At 39.9% G+C, this 25,085-nt stretch overlaps 1 protein-coding gene across 1 annotated transcript in view; it reads left to right on the top strand.

Moving 5' to 3' along the window:
• FREM1 (FRAS1 related extracellular matrix 1) overlaps nucleotides 1–25,085 on the top strand; it is an 85,822-nt gene that overhangs the window by 14,557 nt on the left and 46,180 nt on the right. The window contains exons 7-20 of the mRNA XM_077816445.1: nucleotides 555–686; nucleotides 3,919–4,263; nucleotides 4,890–5,032; nucleotides 6,373–6,569; nucleotides 8,078–8,168; nucleotides 10,562–10,729; nucleotides 11,036–11,244; nucleotides 11,775–11,868; nucleotides 14,835–15,087; nucleotides 16,849–17,046; nucleotides 18,201–18,386; nucleotides 21,053–21,249; nucleotides 22,483–22,708; nucleotides 24,835–24,979. Of these exons, the coding sequence (XP_077672571.1) occupies nucleotides 555–686; nucleotides 3,919–4,263; nucleotides 4,890–5,032; nucleotides 6,373–6,569; nucleotides 8,078–8,168; nucleotides 10,562–10,729; nucleotides 11,036–11,244; nucleotides 11,775–11,868; nucleotides 14,835–15,087; nucleotides 16,849–17,046; nucleotides 18,201–18,386; nucleotides 21,053–21,249; nucleotides 22,483–22,708; nucleotides 24,835–24,979 (2,584 nt within the window). The remainder of the gene's footprint in view (nucleotides 1–554; nucleotides 687–3,918; nucleotides 4,264–4,889; nucleotides 5,033–6,372; nucleotides 6,570–8,077; nucleotides 8,169–10,561; nucleotides 10,730–11,035; nucleotides 11,245–11,774; nucleotides 11,869–14,834; nucleotides 15,088–16,848; nucleotides 17,047–18,200; nucleotides 18,387–21,052; nucleotides 21,250–22,482; nucleotides 22,709–24,834; nucleotides 24,980–25,085) is intronic.

The raw sequence follows: 25,085 nt of genomic DNA, 5'->3' as shown, positions 1-25,085 counted from the left end.
CCCTTCTGGGCAAAACCTTAAAGTTACAGAAAACAGGAATAAACCTCCCTCTTAACACAGGAAAAATTCACATAAAACAAAAGATGAAGTAATCCACCTTGCCTGGCTTACCTATACTGGTTGCAATACTGGAGACTTGGCTTAGGATGGGTTGGAGACGATGGATTTCTGTCTGGCCTCTCTCAGTCCCAAGAGAGAACAACCACGTAAACAAAGAGCACAAACAAAAGCCTTCCCCCCCCGAAGATTTGAAAGTATCTTGTCCCCTTATTGGTCCTTTGGGTCAGGTGCCAGCCAGGTTAGCTGATCTTCTTAACCCTTTACAGGTAACAGGATGTTGCCTCTGGCCAGGAGGGATTTTATAGCATTGTAAACAGAAAGGTGGTTACCCTTCCGTTTATATTTATGATAGCAGGCAATTATGTTGGTGGAATTTAATTTGTTCTTTCTCCTGACCATTTGCACAAAGCACTGCAATAGGTTCACTTGATAGCCTTGAATGCCATCCAGTTATAACCACACGCTTTGCTGAACCTATTCTCTGTTCTTTGTAGGCCTTGATCTCCTGGAAGGGCAGTCCCGACCAATCACGTGGCAACAGTTTCAAATAGTGGACAATGACAACATCAGGGGTGTTCGCTTGGTTACAGTTGACGGCTTACAGCATGGACGGCTCACTGTAAGAGGTAAATTGCCATTTCCTCTTTAGGGATTGGAAACAAATTATTGTATTCGATCCACTAAAGTGGAATGCACAAAGATAGTTAGGTCCCTAGCTATCATTGAAATCAATGAAAGTTAGATGCCTAAATACCACTGAAGTCTATGGAGTTACACCAATGTAAAACCAATATCTCTGGGAGGACAGTAAGGCCCCAAATGTCTTTATACTGGTCTATGCTGTTTGTAGAGAAGAGCAAAACTGGAGGTATTTTTACTTTTGTAAAACTCCGTATACATTAGCAAAACCAAAACCATGGCTAGTCTGGATCCAAATCTCATATGGTTTGAGCCCCATGGGTGGAAAAGATGGATGGAAAGGCCCAATCTTTATTTCTTCTTCTTCTTTATTTTGTATAAACAATTGTTTACATTTATTTCCTTTGCTGACTCTGTGTGTGTGTGTGTTGTGTTGTGTTATATACTACAAATACACTAAACAGAAAAACTCTGTAGCTGGTTGACTGATGGGCACAAAGATCTAAATGACTGAATAGTATCTGATTTAAAAGATTTTGAAACTATGTTCTATACAGGATTTCAGTTAACACTAAGATGGCCAGCATTTGAACAGAGGGAGCAAAAACCTAGTACTGCTCTGCACGGATTTATTCCTTCCCTCTTTATCAAAAGCACCTTGATTATGTCTTTAGTTACATTAATGCTATTTTAGGAGCAGTTTTGTTTGTTACCTAATAGTTTTGCTCCCTCTGCTGTCTGGCTACTTCTACTGCTATTGAATAATAATAAAGTAGAGGGAAGTATTGAGACTGGGTATTCTTTTAAAAAATCCTCTAAAAAGAGGTGAATTTAAGGAAATAAACTATATCTCAATAAACTATTCACTCAATTTGAGTAAAAGTGACCTAACTCAAATGTAATTATTTTCCTTTGCCACTAATGTGTTAAAGATGAGGCTAAAGAATAGTGGAGCTTGCTAACTGAGGAAAGCTTCTAAGTAAATATAGGTATTATTTAGAATCTGGATCTAATTCTCCAGCGGATTATAGACATTTTTATAAATAGATCAAATTTTGGACCTAAACTCCTTTACAATATTGCTGTAAATCAAGTCCAAACTTGGCTTTTCAGGGTGCTAATCTTTGATGTAGTGAATGTTATTGCATATCATTACAACATTCTTAAGCATTCCTTATATAAGTAAGTGCAGAGGAATAGTTTTATTACTTTAAAAATATATGGGCCTAATTCTCTGTGCCATTAACACCATTTTTACATTAGTGTAGCTCCACAGATGCATATGATCAGAGTGAGGTTCCAGGAATCTGTTAATGTAGTTTCTTTGGAGCAAAAAGAAAAACTATCAATATAAAAATCATACACTTAAAAATCCTTTCTTCTTTTATTAATAGCTTTGATTATAAAACTGAAAGAATTTTAAAGATCTAAGTAATTTTTCTCTTTTTAAATGTTTAAGTAAAAGAAATCCATCCTGTGGTTGAAATAAAAGAAAAATCATTAAACTTTTAAAAATGTTATTGAATTTTCAGATATGCAAAAATATAAATGAGTTCTAAACACATATGTGCAAGACAATAAAGTAAATATTAAAAAAGGAAAATAAAAGGAAGAGGCAATACATAAGCTATCCAAAAGGATATATGTCTTATGTTCCAGCAAAATGTTGTCTGGAGTCTTCCATCGTAGTTGTGTATTGTTGTCATTTTACAAATAATTGCTTCACAGAATTCCCTGTAATATATAAGTTCAGGACAGGACTGTGGATTTACCATTAGCCATGAATAAGGCAAGTGCAGCTGTACTGCCCCAGCAGCTAAACAGAGAATTGGGACTCAGAAACACAATCTGGTCCCTGGTTCCCTCCTTGCTTTGGGGGGAGGTGTTCTGATTCAGCCCTTTAACTGGAGCAGATTACATCTCCCTGTATACTGGAGATGCACCAGCTGGCATGTTGGGAGGTAGAGTCAATGCTCTTCCCATACTCCGGTCCTTTCCCTCTCACTCCCCACACACCTGTGCAGCCAGATGTATCTGGCTCACAGAAGTTGCTTTCCCAGCAATGCTAGTAACTCCATTCCATGGGCACACAGGGCAATCCACAAGCTTGCCCTCAATAAACTTTTCAGCCATATATCTTATTTTTTTGGTCTAGTACAGGTCAATTAGATATCCTAACCTTCAAGGAAAACCTGGAGTTTGGCATGCCAGTTAAGCATAACTAGTTTGATAGAGATTACTAATAAAGGCAATGCCCATTGAAACTAATGAAAAGACTCTTGTTAACCTCAGTGGGCATTGAATTAGGCTCAAAATTTCTACCAACTATTTAGTATGCCATATTATATTATTTGTCAATGCTAAGTGCCAAATCATAGGGCCTGTTTATGGACCAAAGAAGGCTTCTGAAGCCAGGGAACTGGTGTGGTCCTAAGGCATGGCAGCTGGGATAACTGTTGAGAGAGAGGCTCCATAAGGGAGCTTTGCTCCTGTTGTGCACTGTAAAGTAATGTTGTATGCAACTCTCTCTGTGCCACCACACAAGGAGTTTTTTGTGGGGCATTGTGTGTGTGCAACCATTGGATCCACAGCTATGGTGGAAACCCTCCTCCAGTAGGGAATTTCAGAGTCTGGAAATACTGTTGCAGCTGGAGATGGCTGTGCTGGTGCTCCATAGCCTTGAAGTGGGAGAGTATTCAGCCCCTGTGCCCATGAAGAGATCCCCTGCTCTAGAGACAGAATTTGACGCTCAAGGCATTTTACCTAAATGAACAGTTGTGTGTGAGCATATAGTGCTGAGTACAATGGAGGTCCTATCCCTGTCTGGGACCTCTAGGTACAAACAAATAATAATAATTATTAATAATGGATGTTACTTTTTGCTTACAATGAAATATTGATCTGTAATCAGAGAGCATATACTCTTTGGGCTTAAAATAAATTGTGAGTGATGCTTTAAGAAACAGTGATAGATAGCAAACACTGATGTCTTCAAATGGTCTATATGACAGAATGGACGTTGTGGGGAGTTTTGTTTGCCACCACAGTTGTGTAACTGTTAGCAAAGTACATAGCTTAGTAACTATGCTGGACCATGTTAATACTTTCTGTTTAGATAGGTTTTGAATAAGCTTTTCTAACTCAGACATGTATTTCCCCCCTTAATAAAATTCATACGAATTACACATCTTTGAAATGTTTCTTTCATTGTTTTGACAGGAGGGAAAGGATTCATGTTCACGGTGTCTGACCTTAGGACTGGGGTTGTTCGCTACCACCATGATGACAGTGACTCTACAAAGGATTTTGTGGTATTTAGGATCTTTGATGGCCACCACAGTATTCGCCATAAGTTTCCAATCAATATCTTGCCTAAAGATGACAGCCCCCCTTTCCTTATCAGCAATGTTGTAATTGAACTGTATGAAGGGCAGACCATTCTGATCCAGGGCTACATGCTTCAAGCTTCTGACATGGACTCCAGTGATGACTACATATTCTTTAATGTTACCAAACCACCACAGGCTGGAGAAATCATGAAGAAACCAGGGCCGAACCTTATAGGTAATCTAAGAAATCCACAGCAAGATGAACTTTCTTTTGTGGGGGCCAAACTGTGCTCGTGGTTACCTTGGTGTAAATCCTTTGAGTTGAATGGAGTTATTCTGGATTTACAATGGTGTAATTGAGAGCAGAATGTAACCCAGAGTCACCTCAATCTATGAATATTTTTCTGTTGTACTTTCTTAGCTAGAGGAATTTGGGTGGTCAAGAGACTTTCTTGCTGCAATGATTCCTACCAAGCTGAAAATTAGAGGATGGCACGGATTGTGCTAAATAGAGGGTGGGTGTGGGGGTTCTTTTATTCCATACCTCAACACAGAATCTCTTTGCTAGATTTGGTAGATAGTTATTTTTGTTTGTATAAATTCACCTTTTTCCCTCGTCACTGGGCTTCAGAGATGCCACTGGGAATGCTTTTACTTCATATTGAACAATTATGAAGTTTTATCAAAGTTTCTGATATAAAGATGGAGTTTTCAATCTCTTTCAGTGGATGCACTGGACAAAGAAGAAAAACCTTATAACAAGTCTCTTCTTTATGAGGATCAAGATGACCAAATTTACCAGTGATTAAAATTATAAACAGCTCTATTAAATGTGCTTTCTTTTATTCTTTGATTCAACAGGGTATCCTGTCACTGGCTTCCTTCAGAGAGATCTGTTTAAAGGACTAATTTACTACCGTCACTTGGGAGCAGAAATATTTGAGGATTCCCTTGAGTTTGTCCTGTGTGATAGCCATGACCCTCCCAATCTCTCAGAGCCACAGGTATTATGTCTGAGGATTTCTTGCAGAGTGTGGAGTTAATGTCAGGACACCAACCTACCTTCCTACAGTGGATTGTTGAAAACCCTGTGATTTTTCCCTCTTTCTAACTTCCAGTCCTAAAAGCACAGCCTAGGATGTGAAAACCAAGCTGCGTCCTTTTCCGTGTGCACATTATTACCAATAATAAAATTCTCCAGACCAAATTCTCCCCTCATTTATAACTCAGCAATCCTAGTTTCTTTAATGTTTGTCTGACGAGAGAATATTTTCAGGTCTCAAAGGCGTTAATGGAGATTGTACCAGGTGTTAAAATGAAAGGCCAAATTCATTCTAAGGGCTAGATCCTCAGCTAGTACTGTCAGTAGCCACTTTGAAGTAAATAGATTTGCACCCATTTATACCACCTGAGGATTGAGCTGACTGAATTTAATATTTCCTTGACTTTAGAGGCACACTGCCAAGGTTTGTGGATTTAAAATGTGCACTCCTGTATATTTCTGTTACATATTATACATTAGTCCATCAGTTATTTTTCTGTGTGGATGTTTTTAAAAAAAACAACAGTTCAGTGCCCTCTTGTCTTTAAGAAATATTTGACAACCAGTGCTTATGCACAACACTACAGTAACAAAACAGTGTAAACTGTAAGTAGAGCTGGTCAGAATTTTTTCTCAAAATGTGCTTTTGATGGAAAATTTTGCTTTTATCTAAATTGAAACATTTTGAAAAATATGACCATTTTGAATTCTTGCAAAGAAGTTATTTGTTTCAAAACAAAAAAATCATTTTGGAATTTCATTTCCGATTTCCAAATTTTCATTTCAGAATTTTAAAATGTTAGGATTTTTTTAAAAGTTTTTTACTTTTATATTTATTTTTATTATTTTTACATTATTTCATGATAATGTAATAGTTTAAAAATAAAATAAAAATAACAGAATATATAAAATCATTAAGGACAGCTGCTACTTACTACTGGTTGAAATATCTTGTCTTCTGTTTCTGTTGTGCAGGAAATTTCAAAAATATTTGTTTTAGTTCCAAATGAGAATGAAAAAAGCTTTTGAAATGTCAAAATTTCCTATGAAACAGAAATTCTGAGTTTTAACCAGTGAGGCCCTCAAACAAATAAGGAAGAATAACCAATATTACAATTGTATGCATGATGGAGGAAAAATTAAATTAAAAAATGTACTTCCATTTTAAAAGATTTGTTCAAATATTTTAAACATGAACCAAATAAACTCTGGTGGTTTCCTTTAAGCATGATTCTAAGAGCATTTAGTGTGTTTCCAACATTCTACCAACCCTATGATATTTTTCTGTATTCTTTACTCTAGGTGGTGATAGTGCACATTATTCCTGTGGATGATCAGCTTCCAAAAGAAGCTTCTGGGGTTACCCGCCACCTCACTATCGAGGAAACTAAGATAGCTCATCTAACTAAGAAACATCTTCATTTCATAGACATGGAAGCACAAGAGAGGGAACTCATCTACACAGTAACCACCTCCCCATTTTTCTCTTCTACTCATGGGTATGTGAGAGTGAATGTACACTCCTCAACACAGGAGATGGCAGGCACCAAGTGGCAGGGAAAGTGTTGGTGGCAAAGTAAGGCTGTTGCCTGTGTGCACACACTAAGTTCCCAATCCCTCATGCATGAGCCTACCTGTGTGGAGTTAGCTGCAGGATGAGGACCTAGTGTGTTAATAATCATGTGGGTCAAAGCTAAAGCAACAGGATGTGAGGGGCAACATCAAGTGGTTAAAAGAGAGTGAGTTCAGCACCAGTACCCTCTCCAATTTACCAAGAGGAAAGAGTTTTGCTTACTACCACTGTGTAGCTAAGGCTAGGGATCAACACTTTTCTGTTTTGGGCCAGACCAGCAGAGAGTCAGTCTGTAACTTAGTGGTATGGTTATCTGTCAGGTGGGCACATGGTTTATAGCCTTGAACAAGCCTGTGGGCTAATCAGAAGAACTGCAGCTGAAGCCTATAGTGAGCAGGAGAGAACTCAGAAGCCAGGTGTTGAGGATAACAGAAGGGAGATGGGCCTTTTAATATGCATGTGTGATATGAAGTTGATATACTCAAGACCGAAAAAGGTGGGTCCAAACTGTTCCGTAAGGTGTGAATGAGATCCTTCTAATAACTATAAGAATGTGAAGAGCTTAGGTCATCTTAGTAAAACGGAGACTTTGGAGTGGATCAAGTATTTTTAAAGGCCTTGCAAAGAAAATGGCGGAAGTTGTTTGCAAGAGGTTAAACAGAATAGCCTGTAGGGATCATGCTGAAGCTCCCAAAGCAAATAAATGGTCTCTTTCAAGGGGCTTTTTGTGTGTATATAAAAATTAAAATAAGAGATTTGTAATTTTGATGCAAATTGTTTGGCAAAGGCCCAGTATTCGAAAATTATGTTTCAATGTTATCAATTATTTTTGCTGTGTGATTTGTCTTCAATACACGGGACAAGTTATTTTGAAAAAATAAATGGGTTGCCTTTGCCTTTTGTTGTGCCAAGAGATTGGTTCTTAGGAGGTGAAAAAGTTCTTGTGTATCACTTTTAAAAGACTAGAAAGTTGAGTTGTCAGAAATTGCTTCACATGAGCCTCTTATTTATAAGATTAGTGAAAAATTTTAAGAATTTGATGTAATATAGAATTTCTTTTATCCAAAGAAAAATGCAAATATCAAGTGATAGGTATGTGAAGGGCCAGATTCTCAGCCAGTGTAAATCATCATAGTGCCTGAGATGTGTGGGGACACTTTGGTGTGAAAGTTCAGGACTTTGTTCATTGTAAAGTAGGTGTTACTTTTTGGTTGCCTGTCCATGGCTCATGATTCCTTTGTTCAGTTTTCTGTCACAGTTTGAAATCCATAATAAAGACATTTATGATAATGAAAAAAGAGAAGGAAATGAATTTTCTTTCTATGCAGCTAGTGGTCCACTGGTGGTGTTGAAGCACAAGGTTGAATTGTTTGATTTTTTCTCCTGTAAGAAGTTTTGCTAATCAGTGCATTGTGTGTGTGTGTCTTGGTACAGCCCCTCTGATGCTGGGAAGTTGTTTATGGTGGACAGCATCCCCAAACTAGTCAAGGATCTTTCTGCTCCAGCACTGAGATCATTCACTCAGGTTTGTTACTAAGTGATACCATACTCAAACCATACCTTGTTTAAGAACTGGCTCAGTGGTGCTGTCATTTTCCTCAAGTCACTTCCTTTCAGGTTGTCATGAGGCTTAGAAGTGGAAACCAACCCTAGCCAGTGCTATCACTATCTCAGTTTAACAAACTCAAAATTCAGCGAACTCAATTCATATTTTTAAAGAAGTGTCCACCATGATTGAACTCCTCGCATAAGTAGACATAGCTCCTATTGAGACCAAAAGAAGTTGCACTTGCTTGTGTTAGGGCTGAATTTGTCTCCAAGTATTTGACCTGAACTGGACATAATGTCAGGGTAAGAGATGGGCTCAAACTGGACATGGTTTGGGTTTTGCAAAACCTCATCAGTTTGATTTCTTATAGCCTCTAAGATTCTTTCACATTGGCTGAACTCCTTTGGAGTAGTTCTGTGCATCCACATTTTTGTTTTAATTTTAAATAATTTAATAGAATCATAGGACTGGAAGGGACCTCGAGAGGTCATCTAGTCCAGTCCCCTGCACTATTATCTAGTATTATCTAGTATTACAGTATTATCTAGACCAGTGGTTCTCAAAGCCGGTCCGCCGCTTGTTCAGGGAAAGCCCCTAGTGGACTGGACCGGTTTGTTTACCTGCCGCGTCCGCAGGTTTGGCCCATCGCGGCTCCCACTGGCTGCGGTTCGCCGCTCCAGGCCAATGCGGGCTGCGAGAAGGGTGGCCTGCGAGAAGGGTGGCCAGCACGTCCCCTGGCCCGCGCCGCTTCGCGCAGCCCCCGTTGGCCTGCAGCAGTGAACCGCGGCCAGTGGGAGCCGCGATCTGCTGAACCTGTGGACGCGGCAGGTAAACAAACCGGTCCAGCCCGCCAGGGGCTTTCCCTGAACAAGCGGTGGACCAGCTTTGAGAACCACTGATCTAGACCATCCCTGAGAGGTGTTTGTCTAACCTCCTCTTAAAAATCTCCAATGAAGGAGATTCCACAACACCCCCAGGGAATTTATTCCAGTTCTTAACCACCCTGACAGTTAGGAAGTTTTTCCTAATGTCCAACCTAAACCACCCTTGCTGCAATTTAAGCCCATGGCTTCTTGTCCCATCCTTAGTGGTTAGAACATTTTTCTCCCTTCTCCTTGTAACAACCTTTTATGTACTTGAAAACTGTTATGTCCCCCCTCAGTCTTCTCTTTTCTAGACTAAAAAAAACCCAATTTTTTAAATCTTCCCTCATAGGTCATGTTTTCTAGACCTTTAATCATTTTTGTTGCTCTTCTGGTGAACAAATTGGAGAAAGTCCAATCTTTCTTGAAATGTGGTGCTCAGAACTGGACACAATACTCCAACTGAGGCCTATTCAGCGTGGAGTGGAGAGGAAGAATGATGTCTCGTGTTTTGCTTACAACACTCCTGCTCATACATCCCAGAATGATGTTTGCTTTTTTTGCAACAGCATTACACGGTTGACTCATATTTAGCTTGTCATCCACTATGACCCCCAGATCCCTCTCTGCAGTACTCCTTCCAAGGCAGTCATTTCCAATTTTGAATGCGTGCAACTGATTGTTCCTTCCTAAGTGGAGTACTTTGCATTTGTCCTTATTGAATTTCATCCTATTTACTTCAGACCATTTCTCCAGTTTGTCCCGATCATTTTGAAATATAATCCTATCCTCCAAAGCACTTGCAACCCCTCCCAGTTTGGTATCGTCCACAATTGTCGACCGTGTTGCTATTTTTTATTATGTTGTAGTTCAATAAATCCCATTCCTACTAACATTTGTAAACAGCCTGGCCATTACAATTTACTGTATGGTTAATGCTGCAAAGCAGTTTTCCTTATAGCCTTCTAATTGGAGTCCTGAACCTGCAAGCACTCAGTCAGGTGCATAAGATCAGCTTCTGGATGGGAGACTTTGCTGATAGTTTTAGTCTACTTTAGTCTGTCTTGTGATTTGGGTAAACAAAGGATGTGCAATTAGTAAAAATTGCAAATGACAAATTCAGAGATCTCTGAAATTCAGAGATTTACAGATACTGTAGTGAATGTAGTATTAAAAGCTACGCTTTGATGACTGTGATTATTTAAAAGTCATTGTATAAAAAGGGTTTTGGGGATGGCATACCTCAGCCAGGCTTAGGCCCCCATCTTCTGTTTCCAGTTGTAAATTGCACCTCCACAAATCTGGGTCTTTGCATCTCTATCTAGCTAATTTCTAGTTAGAGGTGCAGATACTCAGATTTGTGCCAATAGTTGAAATGTGGGTGAAAAGATTCAGAAGGGAATTTTGTGGGTACAGATCATACCCAAAGGAACGGTCATCCTTCTGAAAATGTCCTTGAAGGTTTTAAATGACAGTTTCCCTTTTTTTTCCCCTCACTTTTTGCAGCATGCTGTGAACTACATGAAAGTTGCCTATATGCCCCCTATCCAGGACATTGGGCCTGAGCCTCAGCATGTCCAGTTTATTTTTTCAGTCAGCAATCAGCATGGAGGCACTTTGTTTGGGATCTGCTTTAATATTACAGTTCTTCCAGTGGACAATCAAGCTCCAGAGGTACATCTGTGGGTGGGAAGTGTGTGGGAGGGAGGGAGGAAGTGAATCTCTGAATATTAATATGGTTTTACTAGACAGATAGAATACTGCTGTAACAATCCATCTGTTACTGATTGGTGCCTGGGGGCAATATTTGCTCTATGTGTTGTGGTAAGTTCCTTACGTCCTCCCAGCATACGACAGACGAGTTATGCCTTTGGTGTTTTGATATTTATTGTGTTGCATCTTTTAATTCCAAAAGCTCTTTCTAGTTCAAATTTAAAGGTGCAGAGGGAAATGGTAATTCATCTCTTCCCCTCTGTTCAGGTATTTACAAATAACTTGAAAGTGGAAGAAGGGGGACTATGCACCATTACAGAGAGCCATATTCTGTTGTCAGATGTGGACACAAAACAGGAGACCCTCCACATCTACCTTCAGAGGCAGCCGCTGCATGGAATGGTAGAACTGGATGGATTTCCCATGACCGACGGTGACAGGTTCACCTGCCAGGACCTGCATATGTTAAAAGTCAGGTGAGAAAAGGGTCCTGCTTTTAGTTTTGCATGGCTTTTAGTTTCATTGCTATTAGTTCTCATATCAAACTGGTGTTAAATTACAGAAAACACAGAGGCCAAGAGCCTCAGCTTGTGTGAGCTGGCAAAGTCTGACCCCAATGGAGCTCAACAAATGTACACCAGCTGAGCCTCTGGCCTACAATGCTCTCTGCAGATTCTTACGTTTGCATTAAAAATAATATTATATCGTCACCACATGGTGAATGAACTGCCACATCTGAGCAGGCCGTAAAACTGAGTCAGGAAACCATATTGTACTGGGGTGAGCAGTTGGGTATTATTGTCAGCCCCAGTGTAGAGGGGGCCAAGCAAGGCCCTAAGCACCATATAAACCCACAACAAGGGACCTAAGTAGTACATAGGCCTCTCTGCACTGGGGTGAATTTTCCATTTTGGGGATACTCTTCCGTTTTCCTGCAATGCTTGCTGTTCTTCTTGATGCAGACACGTTGTCCATGTGAAATTAGTGCAGAACTTACTTCCCACAGGTATCAGCATGATGGCTCTGAGACTCTGCAGGATGACATCCTCTTTGCAGCCACAGATGGCATTAATTCTTTAGAGTTTGTCCTACGGGTCAAGGTCAGTGTGTTGCTCCCTGTTTGTACTCATGAAGGCATTCATCCACATAGAAAATGATAAAGTATCAGTTTGGAAAGCCTTCAGAGCTCCTCAGAAATTGGAAGGAGTTAGGCTAGATGGGCTTTTTGCTGTTCGCTTTGGAGCTTATGTGACAGTATTGGTTAGAGAGCAAATTTGGCAGGTATAAGTTATGAGACATCTGCACCTGCTCCTGCTTAGCCACTACTGTCAGGAATGACATACTGTCAGAATTAAACATGGAGTGTGTGTCAGATCAGTGAAAGAGAGAGTTTTCTTTCTGAAGATATAAATTCCACACTTAGAGGAACACAGCAAATATCCTTTATTTAAAAACAAACTTTTTAAAAAACAAACTTAACTTCCATATCTGTGTTCCTAATAACTCCACAGAATGCTTGGCTTGGCTTGCAAAAGCTGTAAGGATGTGTTTAAACCAATATATTTTCATTGGAATTAAAGAAAAATAACAATCTTTTGACCATTAGGTTTTGTACATGTTTGTTTCTACAAAACCTAAGTTTGAGGCTGGACTTGATCTGACAGTGTCCCTCTAAGAACTTTGTACTTTGTATTTGTAAAGATAAAGGATGTATCATCATGCAGCATCCTCCAGAGCACCCCACTCATGGCCAGAGATGGCTCTGCAGTGCCTTACTTCAGTTTCCCCCTTCCTGGGGCTTCTTTAAAAATCTCCACACAGGCTTTTTTGTTCAGTAATGCCCTTTCTACCAGGGTCCAATTTATTGGCATAAGACATAATTCCAAAATTCTGTCCTGGGGCTTCTTAACTTCCCAGAGTTTGCTCTCTGGAGCTCTTCCCAGCTTGGTCAGGCCGTTCTCAGCCCTACGTGGCTGGATACTTTTCCTACTTCCATACAATCTGCTGTCCCTGGCCTTCAGCCTGCTCACTCAAGCTCTTCTGCAGTCTTTACCACAGCTTCTTCTGAACATGCCCCCTCTGTGAGCAGCTTCCCGCTGCTTTTATAGGGGAATCACCTGATCTGTGCTCAGGTGTGCCATCTAAGTAACAGGGTTGGCCCCAAGCCTCTAGCCCTTAAAGGGGCAAGGCACCCTGTTACAGGACAAAAATATGCAGAAGTGCCTGTATTTAGGTGCTAGTTAATATTAAAGCACAGTTGCTAGAGAGGAACTAGAATCAGTCCCAGTAATTCCCTAAAGCCAGAGTTGCCAAACGTTTCATAGGGGGAGCCACCTGTCAGTGGGGGAGGGGCACCTGTTAGTAGAGAGATCATCTAGTAAACCCTCACCGCTCCAAATCATGCTCCAGTTTGTGATCACACAATGTCCCACTAGCACAGGGAATCGCACATGTGAGATTTTTCAGTGTTGCTGTCCCAAGTGCTCAAAAATCATGAGTCAGGTCCCCGGGAATCATGAGAATGGCTTTAAAATTATGACATTTTTAAAAAATACAAATGGGTCTCTTTTTATTTACTGTCAGTATTTTGAACCTTGAGGTCACACTCAGGGCACATTTTCAAGCTTTTCTTTACCATCGTAAGGGTTAGAAACTCACTTTTTTAATGAAAGCTAACGTGATCACATGACTCCGGGAGATGGGACTTTAAGAAAACATCCAATATTGTGAGATGAGAATCATGAGAATTGGAAACACTGACTTGTCCATGTGTCTGTGCATGAGAAATTGCCCCATGTAGATGTTGTCTCCCCTTCCATACATACACACACACCCATGTGCATGCACAATTCCTCTGGCTGGACCTGAATCAAGGCAACTGCACTAAGTGATCATTTCAACAATCCTAACTGGTTCTGCAGACTCCATAATTAAATTTCACGCTGATGATAATACTTCTGTATTGCATTTCATCAGAGAACCACAAAGCACTTTCCATTAATTTAATACCACACAATATCCCTTTGAGGTAGATAACTACTATACCCCGATTTTATGGGTGGAGAAACTGATGCACAGAGAAGTGAAGTGGCTTGCCCAGTGTCATACAGCGGGTTGGTAGCCCAGCCGACAGTGTCCTGATTGTCAGTATCTTGCTAACCGTTAGACCATAGTAGGTGTAGTCTGGATTTGTTTTCTTTTTTTCCCTCTTTCTTTTTGTTTAATCCATTAAAGAACATCATCTGAGCTTCATATTGTTTTTGTTATACAACTTGAAGGCTTATAAAATCCCAGAATGTTAGTTGGAAAAGGCATAATTTTCCTGCCCCTATGGTAAACTCCCAACTACTATAAAGTTGAAAAGCCAAATTCACGACTGGTATACACTGATGCTTCTCCACTGAAATCAATGGAGTTGCACTGGCTTAGACAAGTAGTAACCTTGGCCCAAAATTCCAGGCCTATACTCCTTGATTTCCACCCCTGCCACAGGTTAGCAGGATACGTCTTGTATGTCCAGAGGTCCCTATCTGTGCCTATCAAAGATGCATTTCAGCATGCATTAGTTTTCTGCTGGGTTATGAATGGCACTGCTGCTTCAGATAAAAATTAATTCATGGGGCTGACTGAAGCCTGTTGTGTTTACTTAGTCCTTACTCAGGCAAAACTCCCATTGACTTCAGTCAGACTATTGTGACTTCATTGTAAGCTCCTCTTAAATGAGGGACCCAGGATTTAATCCCATTATAAAATAAGAATTGGCTGTCACTAATTTAAAATACAATGCTTGACAGTGCAGACAGCCTGAGCTAACACTGGTTCCTTTAATTTTCTCTGCCTTTTCATTTATTTATTTATTTAGCCTTCCAGTATTTCCCATCTGCATCTGTCCTTTTTTTTAGTAGATGCATGTAATTCATTCCATTTTTTGGCTTATTTTCTATATCTGCAAGTCTAATCATTCACTTTGGTTGAGCATGCCCCATGTTTCCTCCCAGGGAACTGTGCTTTCAAGGACACGTGACGTGTACTTTACGTGAAACTGTGTGTGTGTTTTTCTGTTTAGGTGCTCCCTGTAAATGATGAGCCACCTATCATGAAAGATGGCCTCATTCCCCTAATACAATGTCCAGAGGGTGAGGAAGTGGTCATCACCTCAGAGTACATTTGTGCCACTGATGCAGACAGTGATGACATGAGACTGACTTTTATGCTGGCTCGACAGCCCCACTATGGGGTTGTGAGGAAAGCTGGTGTCGTTGTGGATCTCTTCTCCCAAGCGGACGTTGTCTCTGGAGTAGTGACCTACAAACATACTAGTAAGTGAGACTAGAAGAGCATTAAATTGGAGGTGCAGGCAGATAGCTGTGGGATCTTATATAAATCCAGATAACTCGGGCAGCTCATCACTAGGAGAGGCTGAAAGCCTGCATCTACACTGCTGTACATAAATAACCACATGCAAACACAGCCGTGAAACATAGTTGTGGCCCAAATGTGTTGTGTAACACTTTCTAATGGCCTATTTGGATGGGAAAAGACCTCCTAGCCAGTTTGTAGAGTCATGGTTCTAATCCTTCTATCTGTAAATACATTTAACTATGCTTGATACCTAGACTAAAATATGGTTCCTGAACATGGTAAAAAAAAAAAGTCTTAACTTTTTTTTGCAACTGTGAACATGTTACACGTTTGTGTTTGGATAAATTAGATTATTTTTATACTCTAGAGAGGGATATAGAGATTCCACAGAACAACACCAATGATTTGGGGGAGTCCCCAACAGACACACCTGTTCTGAAGAGTTTACAATCCTTATGCACTAGAAAGTAAATTATTTTGTGGTTTGACAGAAAACCATAGTTTTAGCAAGGGGTTCTTTTTGTTTTGTTTTTAAAATTAAAGAAACTTTTCTGGAAACTTCATAGTTGGTTTGGATTCATTTGATTACATTTTGTGCTCCAGGCATTTACATGTCAAAAGAGCACTGGTGATTGCACATGCAAATCAAGGCCAGTGACCGCTCCCTGAAAGTTTGGCCATTAGAATATTCTTCAAGGGTTTTCCCTGGATAATAAGTGTTTTCCTTCTACAAATGTGTGAACACTATTGTTCCAACTCTTGTTTCAGAATCTCCAGTTCTGCATGTGCTTAGCTCATAATTTTGTGCTAGAATTGAGAATAGGCTTGACCTCTTCATCATGATTTTTATCTGTTGTTAAAGGAGAAGCTGTAATTTGAGCATGGAGGGAAGCAGTTGAATCTGACAGGTTTCAGAGTAGCAGCCGTGTTAGTCTGTATCCGCAAAAAGAAAAGGAGTACTTTTCTTTTTTCAGTTGAATATGATCACTCTTAATATACTTATTTGTAACATCATAGAGGAATTAAATGACTCTACACCCTGAGAGGTTATTTGGGCAAAACTGAGGTTACTTTGGAGATGGCATGATAGCATTTATTATTATAGGATTTAGTTGTCCATTTAGCAGTAAACCACCATGTTTGGCAGTGTCTATTTTTTGGGGCCATGTAGCACATATGGATCTGAATATTTCTAAGTCCATAAAAGTATCCTGGCATGATGTTGTTGTATCTTCTTCATACGTCTTTCTGTCGATTCTGTCCAGGACCTGGATGCATTTCCATCCTCCATAGGAAGATTGTCAGTGTTTTAGGAATTATGGGCCTGTTCTCCATTGATACACAGGGGATTTGTGACAAGTAACTCCCTTCCTTGACAAAGTGGGTTTTGAGCATTAATCGGTCATGTACGAAATAGACTCCTGGAGGCAAAAGATACAAAGTAGATTATTTATAGTAAATAGCATTGATTAAGATACCATTTATTCATGTTGTTCTTTCAGCAGAGAAGGGCTGTATATAGATTCTGGTTCTATCTCTGAAAAACATAGAACCAAGCAGTTTCAGCTCTTTCATTTGAATTTTGTTGTTTTTTTAGCGTGTTTTGTCTCACAATTTACCCTGAGACTATTGTGGACTGTCCATAATTGATACAAGTCACTGCTTCATTGAGTTTTGGTTTCTTGTTGTAGAATATCATCTGTAGCATGTTTTTCCAGGTGGGGAGATTGGCCCGACTCCTTGCTTTGACAGCCTAACTTTGGTTATCTCTGATGGTGAAGCTGGCATGGATGTGAATGACTGCTGTTATGATGGACTTCTTCCTCCTCCAGTACCACTTCATGATTCCTTTCCAGTATATGACCTTAACATCAGTGTATTTCCAGTGGACAACCAGCCACCATCCATTGCAATTGGTGAAAAGCTTCCTCTTTATTTCTAGTCTATTATCTTATATCCTGAATATGCTGGTGTTGGCTAGAGGCTAGATTCTCAATATTTTCTAGCACCAAAAACTGACCAGACAGGAAGATAAACATGCAAAACTTTTAGATCATATCGACCAGTTTTTCACACAGGCAGCCTTCTTTCCTGCAGGCACAGTTTGTACCTAGAATTCAATTTCAAGTGCAAATCTGAGTAACTGCCCCTAGCTGTTTGACTCAGTGTGCAGATCAGATAGCTAGAGATTCAAGTACTCAGATCTGCCCCCACTTTTTATTCTTGCAAGTGCCTGCAGAAAATTTGGCTGAACCTCAGCCCTTTGAAAATTTACTCCATATGCTTCTGTGTAATAAATAGATAGAATAATAGAAATGGTCCTGAACCAAAAACCCAGATGCAAACAGCTCTGAACTTCACAAGAATTCAGAACTGAACTTGGATCCAGATTAAATAACTATCAGGGTTACACAAAACAAAAATATAGCCATAAATATCTCTCTACTTTATCCTACTACTTCTTAGCATGCACTTTACAAACTGGCCTTTTCCAAATTTAATCTGTCAACAGATTCCATTGACTTTGGGTTTTGGATCAAGATCATAGTGCCTGTCATAAAAATACACTTTGTATGGACTTATCTTTTCAGTTATAATGTCATTTTATAATGCCATTTACTGCAGGCATTGTGTATATGTTCTGTATTGCAAAAGAACATTTAAACATATGTATGGGTAGCTTTGTAATTTGCAGCCTATCACCCAAGCAATGTTCTGGAAATGAAGTATTGTCCCAGCAGGGAAATTAAACACTGATGCATGAAAAATTGTTCATTATTTGCAATTCGTAACAGCTCTCAGGCAATTAATGCTCTGACAAACAGAGGTAACAACTAATCTTGAGCAGCACATAAACCATACTTAATGGCTTGTCAGTAAAATTGTTTTGTGATTTCCTCCCCCCACCTGCTTATGTGGTGAGAAAGTGGAGTTGATACCATGATTAGAAAACATTTGTACCAGCCTGTTTGTAGTACAGTTTCCCATCAGCTATTGTGCCAATTTCTTTAGTAAAATATCCCAGTAAGTTGAGTTAAATAATGCTCATCATCATATCATTTCTGTCTAGGTGCCATGTTTGTTGTGGATGAGGGTTTCTCAGCTGTCATTACCACTAACAATTTGTTTGCTACTGACCCTGACACCGCAGCAGATGACTTAGAGTTTGTTTTGGTTTCTCCTCCTCAGTTTGGTTACATTGAAAATATACTACCTTCCCCTGGGTTTGAGAAGAGCAACATTGGTATAAGTATAGGTATGTGTAAACACAATGGCAAGAACACCAATACTGTGCATGTTACATACATGGCTAATGGACTGCCAGGCAGTAGGCTGATGTGTAGTCACGGCAGGTGCATGCTTTAATTTAGTCTTTATTGGGAAGGCAGGTGTACTGAGGCTGTGTGGGAGGGATTCAAAGAGAGAATGTAACCCAGTGAACATGAAGAATTGGCACTCAGATAAATTAAGCATATTTAAGATTTACACATTTGAGCTGCAGTCTGTGTTAGAAATGATAATATATTAACCTATTTTCTCTACACTTCCACTTCACATTTCTTCTGTACTCCCTCCTTCCACATACACACTTCTGTTTTTCATTAGTAAAGTACAATTGGCAAAAAATCAATGCATCAAGATAGGCTCTAAGCCTACGTTTTCAAAATGACTAGCGATTTTGGTTGCCTCGATTGTTTGGGTTTTTTGGGTGTCCATCTTCAGACACTTTAAAGGAGCCTAATTTTTAGTGCACGAGTGTGGTGCGCTTTCTGAAAGTCAGGGCTCTTACCAGTGTTTCAGGTTGGCCACCCCCAAATCACTAGTCACTAGGATCTAAGTGACTGAATGGCACAAGTCCCAGTGACTTCCAGTGGCTTTTGTGCTCCCCAGTCATTTAGGCACTTCTGAAAATTCCACCCAAAGTCCCTATTTAGGCAAACCTTTCCCTATCTACCTGCATTTACTTATTGAGGGCTAGATTGTGCAAACCACACATCTTCCATAGTGAGAGGTGGTGTAGAGCTGCAGCATCCCAGAAGGAGTACCATGTGAGGCATTTGGTCTCAGGAAGATAGAGTGCATCCTGGAGCTCCCCGATGTATGGGAGGGTGGGGGAGGTGAAGCATGTGCCCCGCTACATCCTTTCACAGGATACAATATTCTCCCCCCATGGGTGTGTCTACACAGCCTGCAACAGCAAATCTCCCAGTTTGGGTCAACCAACTTGAGCTAATGCAGCTCATGCTAGTGCTCTAAAATAGCTGCCTAGACAGTGTGTTGAAGTTGCAGCTTGGTTGCTGAAGCCTATGGAGGGGGGTGGGCTTCAGAGCCCAACCTCCAGTCCAAGCCACAACTTCAAAGCGTTGTCTAGGTCAGTGGTTCTCAACCAGGGGTATGGGTACCTGTGGGGGTACACAGAGGTCTTCCAGAGGGTACATCAACTCTTCAAGATGTTTGCCTAGTTTTACAACAGGCTACATAAAAAGCACTAGTGCAGTTATTACAAACTAAAATTTCATACAGACAATGATTTGTTTAAACTGCTCTATATACTAAACACTAAAATGTAAGTACAATATTTATATTCTAATTGATTTATAATATGGTAAAAATGAGAAAGTAAGCAATTTTTCAGTAATAGTGTGCGGTGACACTTGTATTTTTATGTCTGATTTTGTAAGCAAGTAATTTTCAAGTGAGGTGAAACTTGGGGGTAAGTACGCAAGGCAATCAGACTCCTGAAAGGGGTACAGTAGTCTGGAAAGGTTGAGAGCCACTGCTCTACACTGCTAGAGTGAGCACCACTAGCCAAAGTCTGTCGACCCAAGCTGGGAGGCTCACTTTCATGGGCTATGTAGAAATACTTTGTGTGGCTAGCTAGCAGAGCTGGCTTGTGACTGGCAGGAATGTAGCCATGGCTCTTCCTCCACCCCCTTCCCCACCCCACCCTCCATATTCCCTTTGGGCACTATGTACCCCATACAAATAGAGAAGCAACCGTTCCTGTGCTATCTTGAGTATCATCTCCGGCCTTATACATGCTGCACAAAGAGTGGGAGGAGAGGCTTTTTATTTCTGTCACTCCAATACACCCTCATATAAGGGCCAGGCAGACTTTGTCTCTAAATGAAAAAGAAATCTGCACGAGTTAAGAAACTGTCATGTAGATCTGTTCCTGCCTTGTCCAATTTACTTAAGCCACTTCCCAAATTGGATTGATCATAAGCAGATTTGATTGGTTTGGGAGTGTAACTCTTGGCATACATCTACAACTGCAGTGTAAGAAGGAGCAAGACACTGTTCACACTGATGTGAGATTACCTCTGTTGGGAAAAGTCTGCATTTCTTTTTGCTCTAAACCTCCTGAGCAATGTTGGATTTGAAAGAAATTGAACATGACAGGTCAAATTCATTCCTGGTGTAACTTCACCTTGAGATCGGAGAATTAACATTAACATTAAGATGTGCTATTTAGGTTTGGTCTACATTTAAAAGTTCGGTCAACATAGCTACGTCAGTCAAGGGTGTCTGACATAAATATGCTGACCTAACCCCCCAGTGTAAACACAGCTATGTCAACAGAAGAATGCTTCCATCAACATAAACCTAACTTCATTTGGGGAACTGGTGTTCCCATACTGATAGAAAAAATCCTTCCTATGGAATTATGCTGGTGTAGCTACACAAATGTAATTATGTCAGTATAGTCTCCATAGTGTAGAGACAAACTTGGTGTGTTTTATTTAGGGCCCATATTCCCTTGCTTCCTCAGCATTAAGAATGCTTAAAGATATGTTAAACCCAAATGATTTGTACCTGGAATGAGCATGGATTTACAAGTGTTTAATGGTTTACAGTGTTTGTTAAAAGGGAATCAGAATAAATATTGTGTTAACTTGTCATCTCTTTGAATTCCACTAGCTTCATTTCAGCTGATACACCTGAAAGCCTTGCATATAAATTATGTGCAGTCCAGGCATATGAGGACAGAACCAACTTCAGATCAGTTTATGATTTATGTCACTGATGGGAAGCATCATTCAGTGGAGACCCCATTTTATGTCCTGATCAACCCAACGAATGATGAAGTCCCAGAATTCATAGCAAGGAACATAACTGTAAGGAACAATACAAAATACTAGATATCTAATGACTTTCTATGCCAGAAAATATATAGCCAGTGGCTCCTTTTTAACATATGTATTAGCATCTTTCTGAGATTTATTCCCCTTCTTTTGGCCTGCTGAGTGAAATTCAGCCCTGTGCAGGGAAACATAAGGCCTTTTCAACTCACAAGTCTCATATCAGCCATTAAAATAATGTGTTAATGTTGCACAGGCCTTGTGCTGGTGCTCTGTACCAGAGTGAATTTCACCAATTACCTCCTTTAGTAGTGTTTTAACTACTTACCTGAGGAGACTTGATTTATTGTAATGTCTCTGTATATTTATCTAATCTCTGGTATGTACGTGTTTGTGTATATACACACACAGATGTAGCTCCAATATATTTCATGACCCCAGAACTCAGCATGCCCAGAGCTAAAAGCCACTTCACTGATGAGTTGCATGATTCTCAGTTTCCTTTATAATATTCTGGTACAAGAAATTGTCATGGTAAAAAAAGAACTTTCCTGCATTCTTTTCTGCTGACCAAAAAAAAAAGGGAGGGGGCAAAAATAATGTTACCTGGAAACACAGGATGAAATCCCAGCCCCAGTTGCCATTGACTTCAATAGAGTCAGGATTCACCTGTCATCAGTCCCACAGAATTGATGTGCAATTGGGGTATATGTGATGTTTCACAATTAAATTTTTTCAAGCTGTGTGGATCTGCCATGTAGCTGCCTCTTAATGTGTGTAAGAGTGGTTATGGTCAGAAGCATGACCATGTAAAAATGGCATCTTCTTACTCATTACTGGCCAGATTCTCAGCTTGGTACAGGAGAGAGAGGAGAATCAGGGAGCTGATTTCTTGTATTTTGTTGATCTATGAGGGGAAATTCCTGCAAATACTTACTGCTGAGCATAACATTTACTACTGTGCATTGTCACATTGACTTCAATAGGGCTTCCCATAGTAGTAAGTACTGTGCTGGTAAGTAAGTAAGAGCTCAATGAATCAGACTTTTAAACAATGAAAGAATCTTAGCTGAGGAGGTGGAGGGTTGTTTTTTCCTTTTGGTTTCAGAGGAACCTCTGATGATTTGTGGGAAGGACCTGGCTGCTCTCTGTGAGGGAAGAGGATTCCATTTCTTCAAAAAAAAAAAAAAAAAAAAAAAGAAAGAAAGAAACTATTCTTTCTACAGAAAAATCATGGTTATTGTTGCTTTGTTTTGTTTTGCTGCTCAGGTGCGGGAGGGCCAAATGAAAGAACTGGATCCCTCTGTAATCAACGTCCTTGATCTGGATGTACCTCAAGATCATTTGAGGTTTACCGTTGTCCAGAAACCCCAGCATGGATTCCTCATTCATGGAGTCTATGGCAATGATGTTATGAGTTACAAAAGATTCATTAGCAGTCACCACAGTCATGAACGTCCTGTGCATGACTTTTCCATGGAACTTCTTAAGAATGGTAAATGCAGCATTTCTTTTGCATCAGTCCTTTTGTTCCTTTAAAAATTCATACCAGACAAAGTGGCCTTGTAAGAAACATTCATCGCTTATTCACCTGGCCTAGCTATAGTTTCATAGGAAAATTTAAGAATAGAAAATTAAATCTGAGTGGTATTTTCTGACTTCAACATATTTAATCCCTTGGGAATCCTTCAAGAAGTTCATCCTGGGAAGCCTACACCCCAAGTTTCCTGTGAGGACAATAATACAGTATTCTAACCCTTAGTGGAAATCATCTGCATGGGAAAAGGAGTGGTCTAAAATGTGCTAGCCACTATGTTTTAATTAACACTTTTAAATGCCACTTAGTACCTACTCTAAGTACTAGGTCATTTTAAAGAACATTATGTAGTCATGGGTAAAAAATTGCTCTACAGGGTAGAGGTAGGAGATGGGGCTCTATTGTTAACCATGACCAGCTAATTGAAACCTGTTTGTCTACACTGATATTCTGGAGAACAATGAAGTAATTAATACAATTTCAATACATTTACACTTATGTAACTCAGATCAGAATTTGGGCCTCAGAGCACTGAGGACAAATATATTTTCCCTCTGTTTTTATAATGTCACCATTGTATCTGATCTCCTTCCACAAAAAGTAGACACAAAAATATAATGTACTCATCCTACATTCCTCAGTCTTTCCTGGTCATGCATATTGACCCCATCTCAGTTGAGTGACCCTTCTTCTCTCTCTTTCTACTACAGACATGACCACTTCAATACCCTTTCACTAAAGTTCCACTGCAAAGAACTGCAGTGTGACCTCTCTATCCTCCTTTGTCTAGCCACCTGCTGGCCATCCTAGCCTGTGCTGTTTTGGTGGATAATCTGGGAACTAGCTTTGGGATGGTTATTCAGATGTGGACTAACAAATGTCAAGGTCCTAGGCCTGTTTCCCTAGTACATCCATTCAAACATTTGACTAGCACAACTAGCTCTTGAGTGTTAGGCGCTGGGGAATGGACAGCTGTGCACGGGTTAAATCATGGACCAACATGTGAAATGGACATGGTATAGGGAAAACAAATCTGGATTTAACACGTAACTTAATGGAGTCCTGTTTTGTTTTGCTTTTTAAATGCACTAGATACATTTTGCTCATTTAAATCCTTGAGACCCTTTTGATGATCCTAAATGAGACTGAAGTACAAAAAATGACAAAAATTATAGGTCTCATTTTCTACAAGAAAATATGAGGACATTTTATTATTTTTAAAACAATATTTTTACATCAGTGCAAAAAAACTTTATGGAAGTTGGACCTATTGCAGTGATAATGACATAAATATATTTACTCTATCCATTATGCTTATTTCTTCATTTTTCCAATTAGAGAGGAAATAGCCCAAATCATTTAATTTTTAAATTACTTCTCCAACGTTTGGTCACATGTGGGGTTTGGTTATCATTCATTTGCATTACGGTAGCACCTAGAGGTGCAACTGTGATCAAGTCTCCATTGTGCTAGGAACTGTACAAACATGATATTCCCTAAGTGGACAAGACAGATAAAGGGTCGGAGAAAGGAAGTATATTATCATGCTTTTTCAGATTGGGAACTGAGATACAGAGAGATTAAATAACTTGCCCAAGGTCACACAGAAAGTCTGTGTCATAGCCAGGAACTGAAGCCAGATCTCCTGAATCCCGCATCCACTGTCTCAATTACACCACCAGTCTTCCTCCCTAAAGATGGGTAAGCCCTCTCTAAGGATCAGTTAAGACACAGAGGAGTGATATCTGACCATCTTATCCCCCAGTCAAGTAGAAGTTTTAAATTGGGGTGGATGGGACTGGATGGAAAATTTTTACCTTTTCAGAACAAAGATAGTTTGGAAAGGAGTTTTGTTCTTTTAACAGGTCATGCTGCTCTCTTTGAGTTGCTGGTGTACTGATGGATTAATGAACAGCTGCTGCTTACATGGCTTGTCCTCTGCTAGCTGAAACAAACTGGCTGTGACCAGAAGACATGGTGGGTTGGGGAGAGGGGGAGGATGATGGAGGCAGAGGGACATGACATGAAAGAGATTTTGAAGGAGACAGGTTTTATTTTCTCTCTTTTTTTCCCCCTCTCCCCAGGAATGAGGCTGGTGTACATGCATGATGACTCTGAAAACCTCACTGATGGTTTTACACTCCAGCTGTCAGATGGGAAACATAAAGTCCTCAGAACCATTCTGGTAAAGGTCATCCCAGTTAATGATGAGAAACCAATGCTGAGCAAGTAAGCCACATGTTCCTATTCCAAATTGTGGGATGTGTTCAGATGAAATGATTCAACAGTGATCAAAACAGCAAAATAGTGATTAATAGGGCTATTCTGCCATAAA

This window comes from Eretmochelys imbricata, chromosome 5, assembly GCF_965152235.1.
Source record: "Eretmochelys imbricata isolate rEreImb1 chromosome 5, rEreImb1.hap1, whole genome shotgun sequence".
NCBI lineage: Eukaryota > Metazoa > Chordata > Testudines > Cheloniidae > Eretmochelys > Eretmochelys imbricata.
This window is presented reverse-complemented; position numbering and strand designations above follow the sequence as displayed.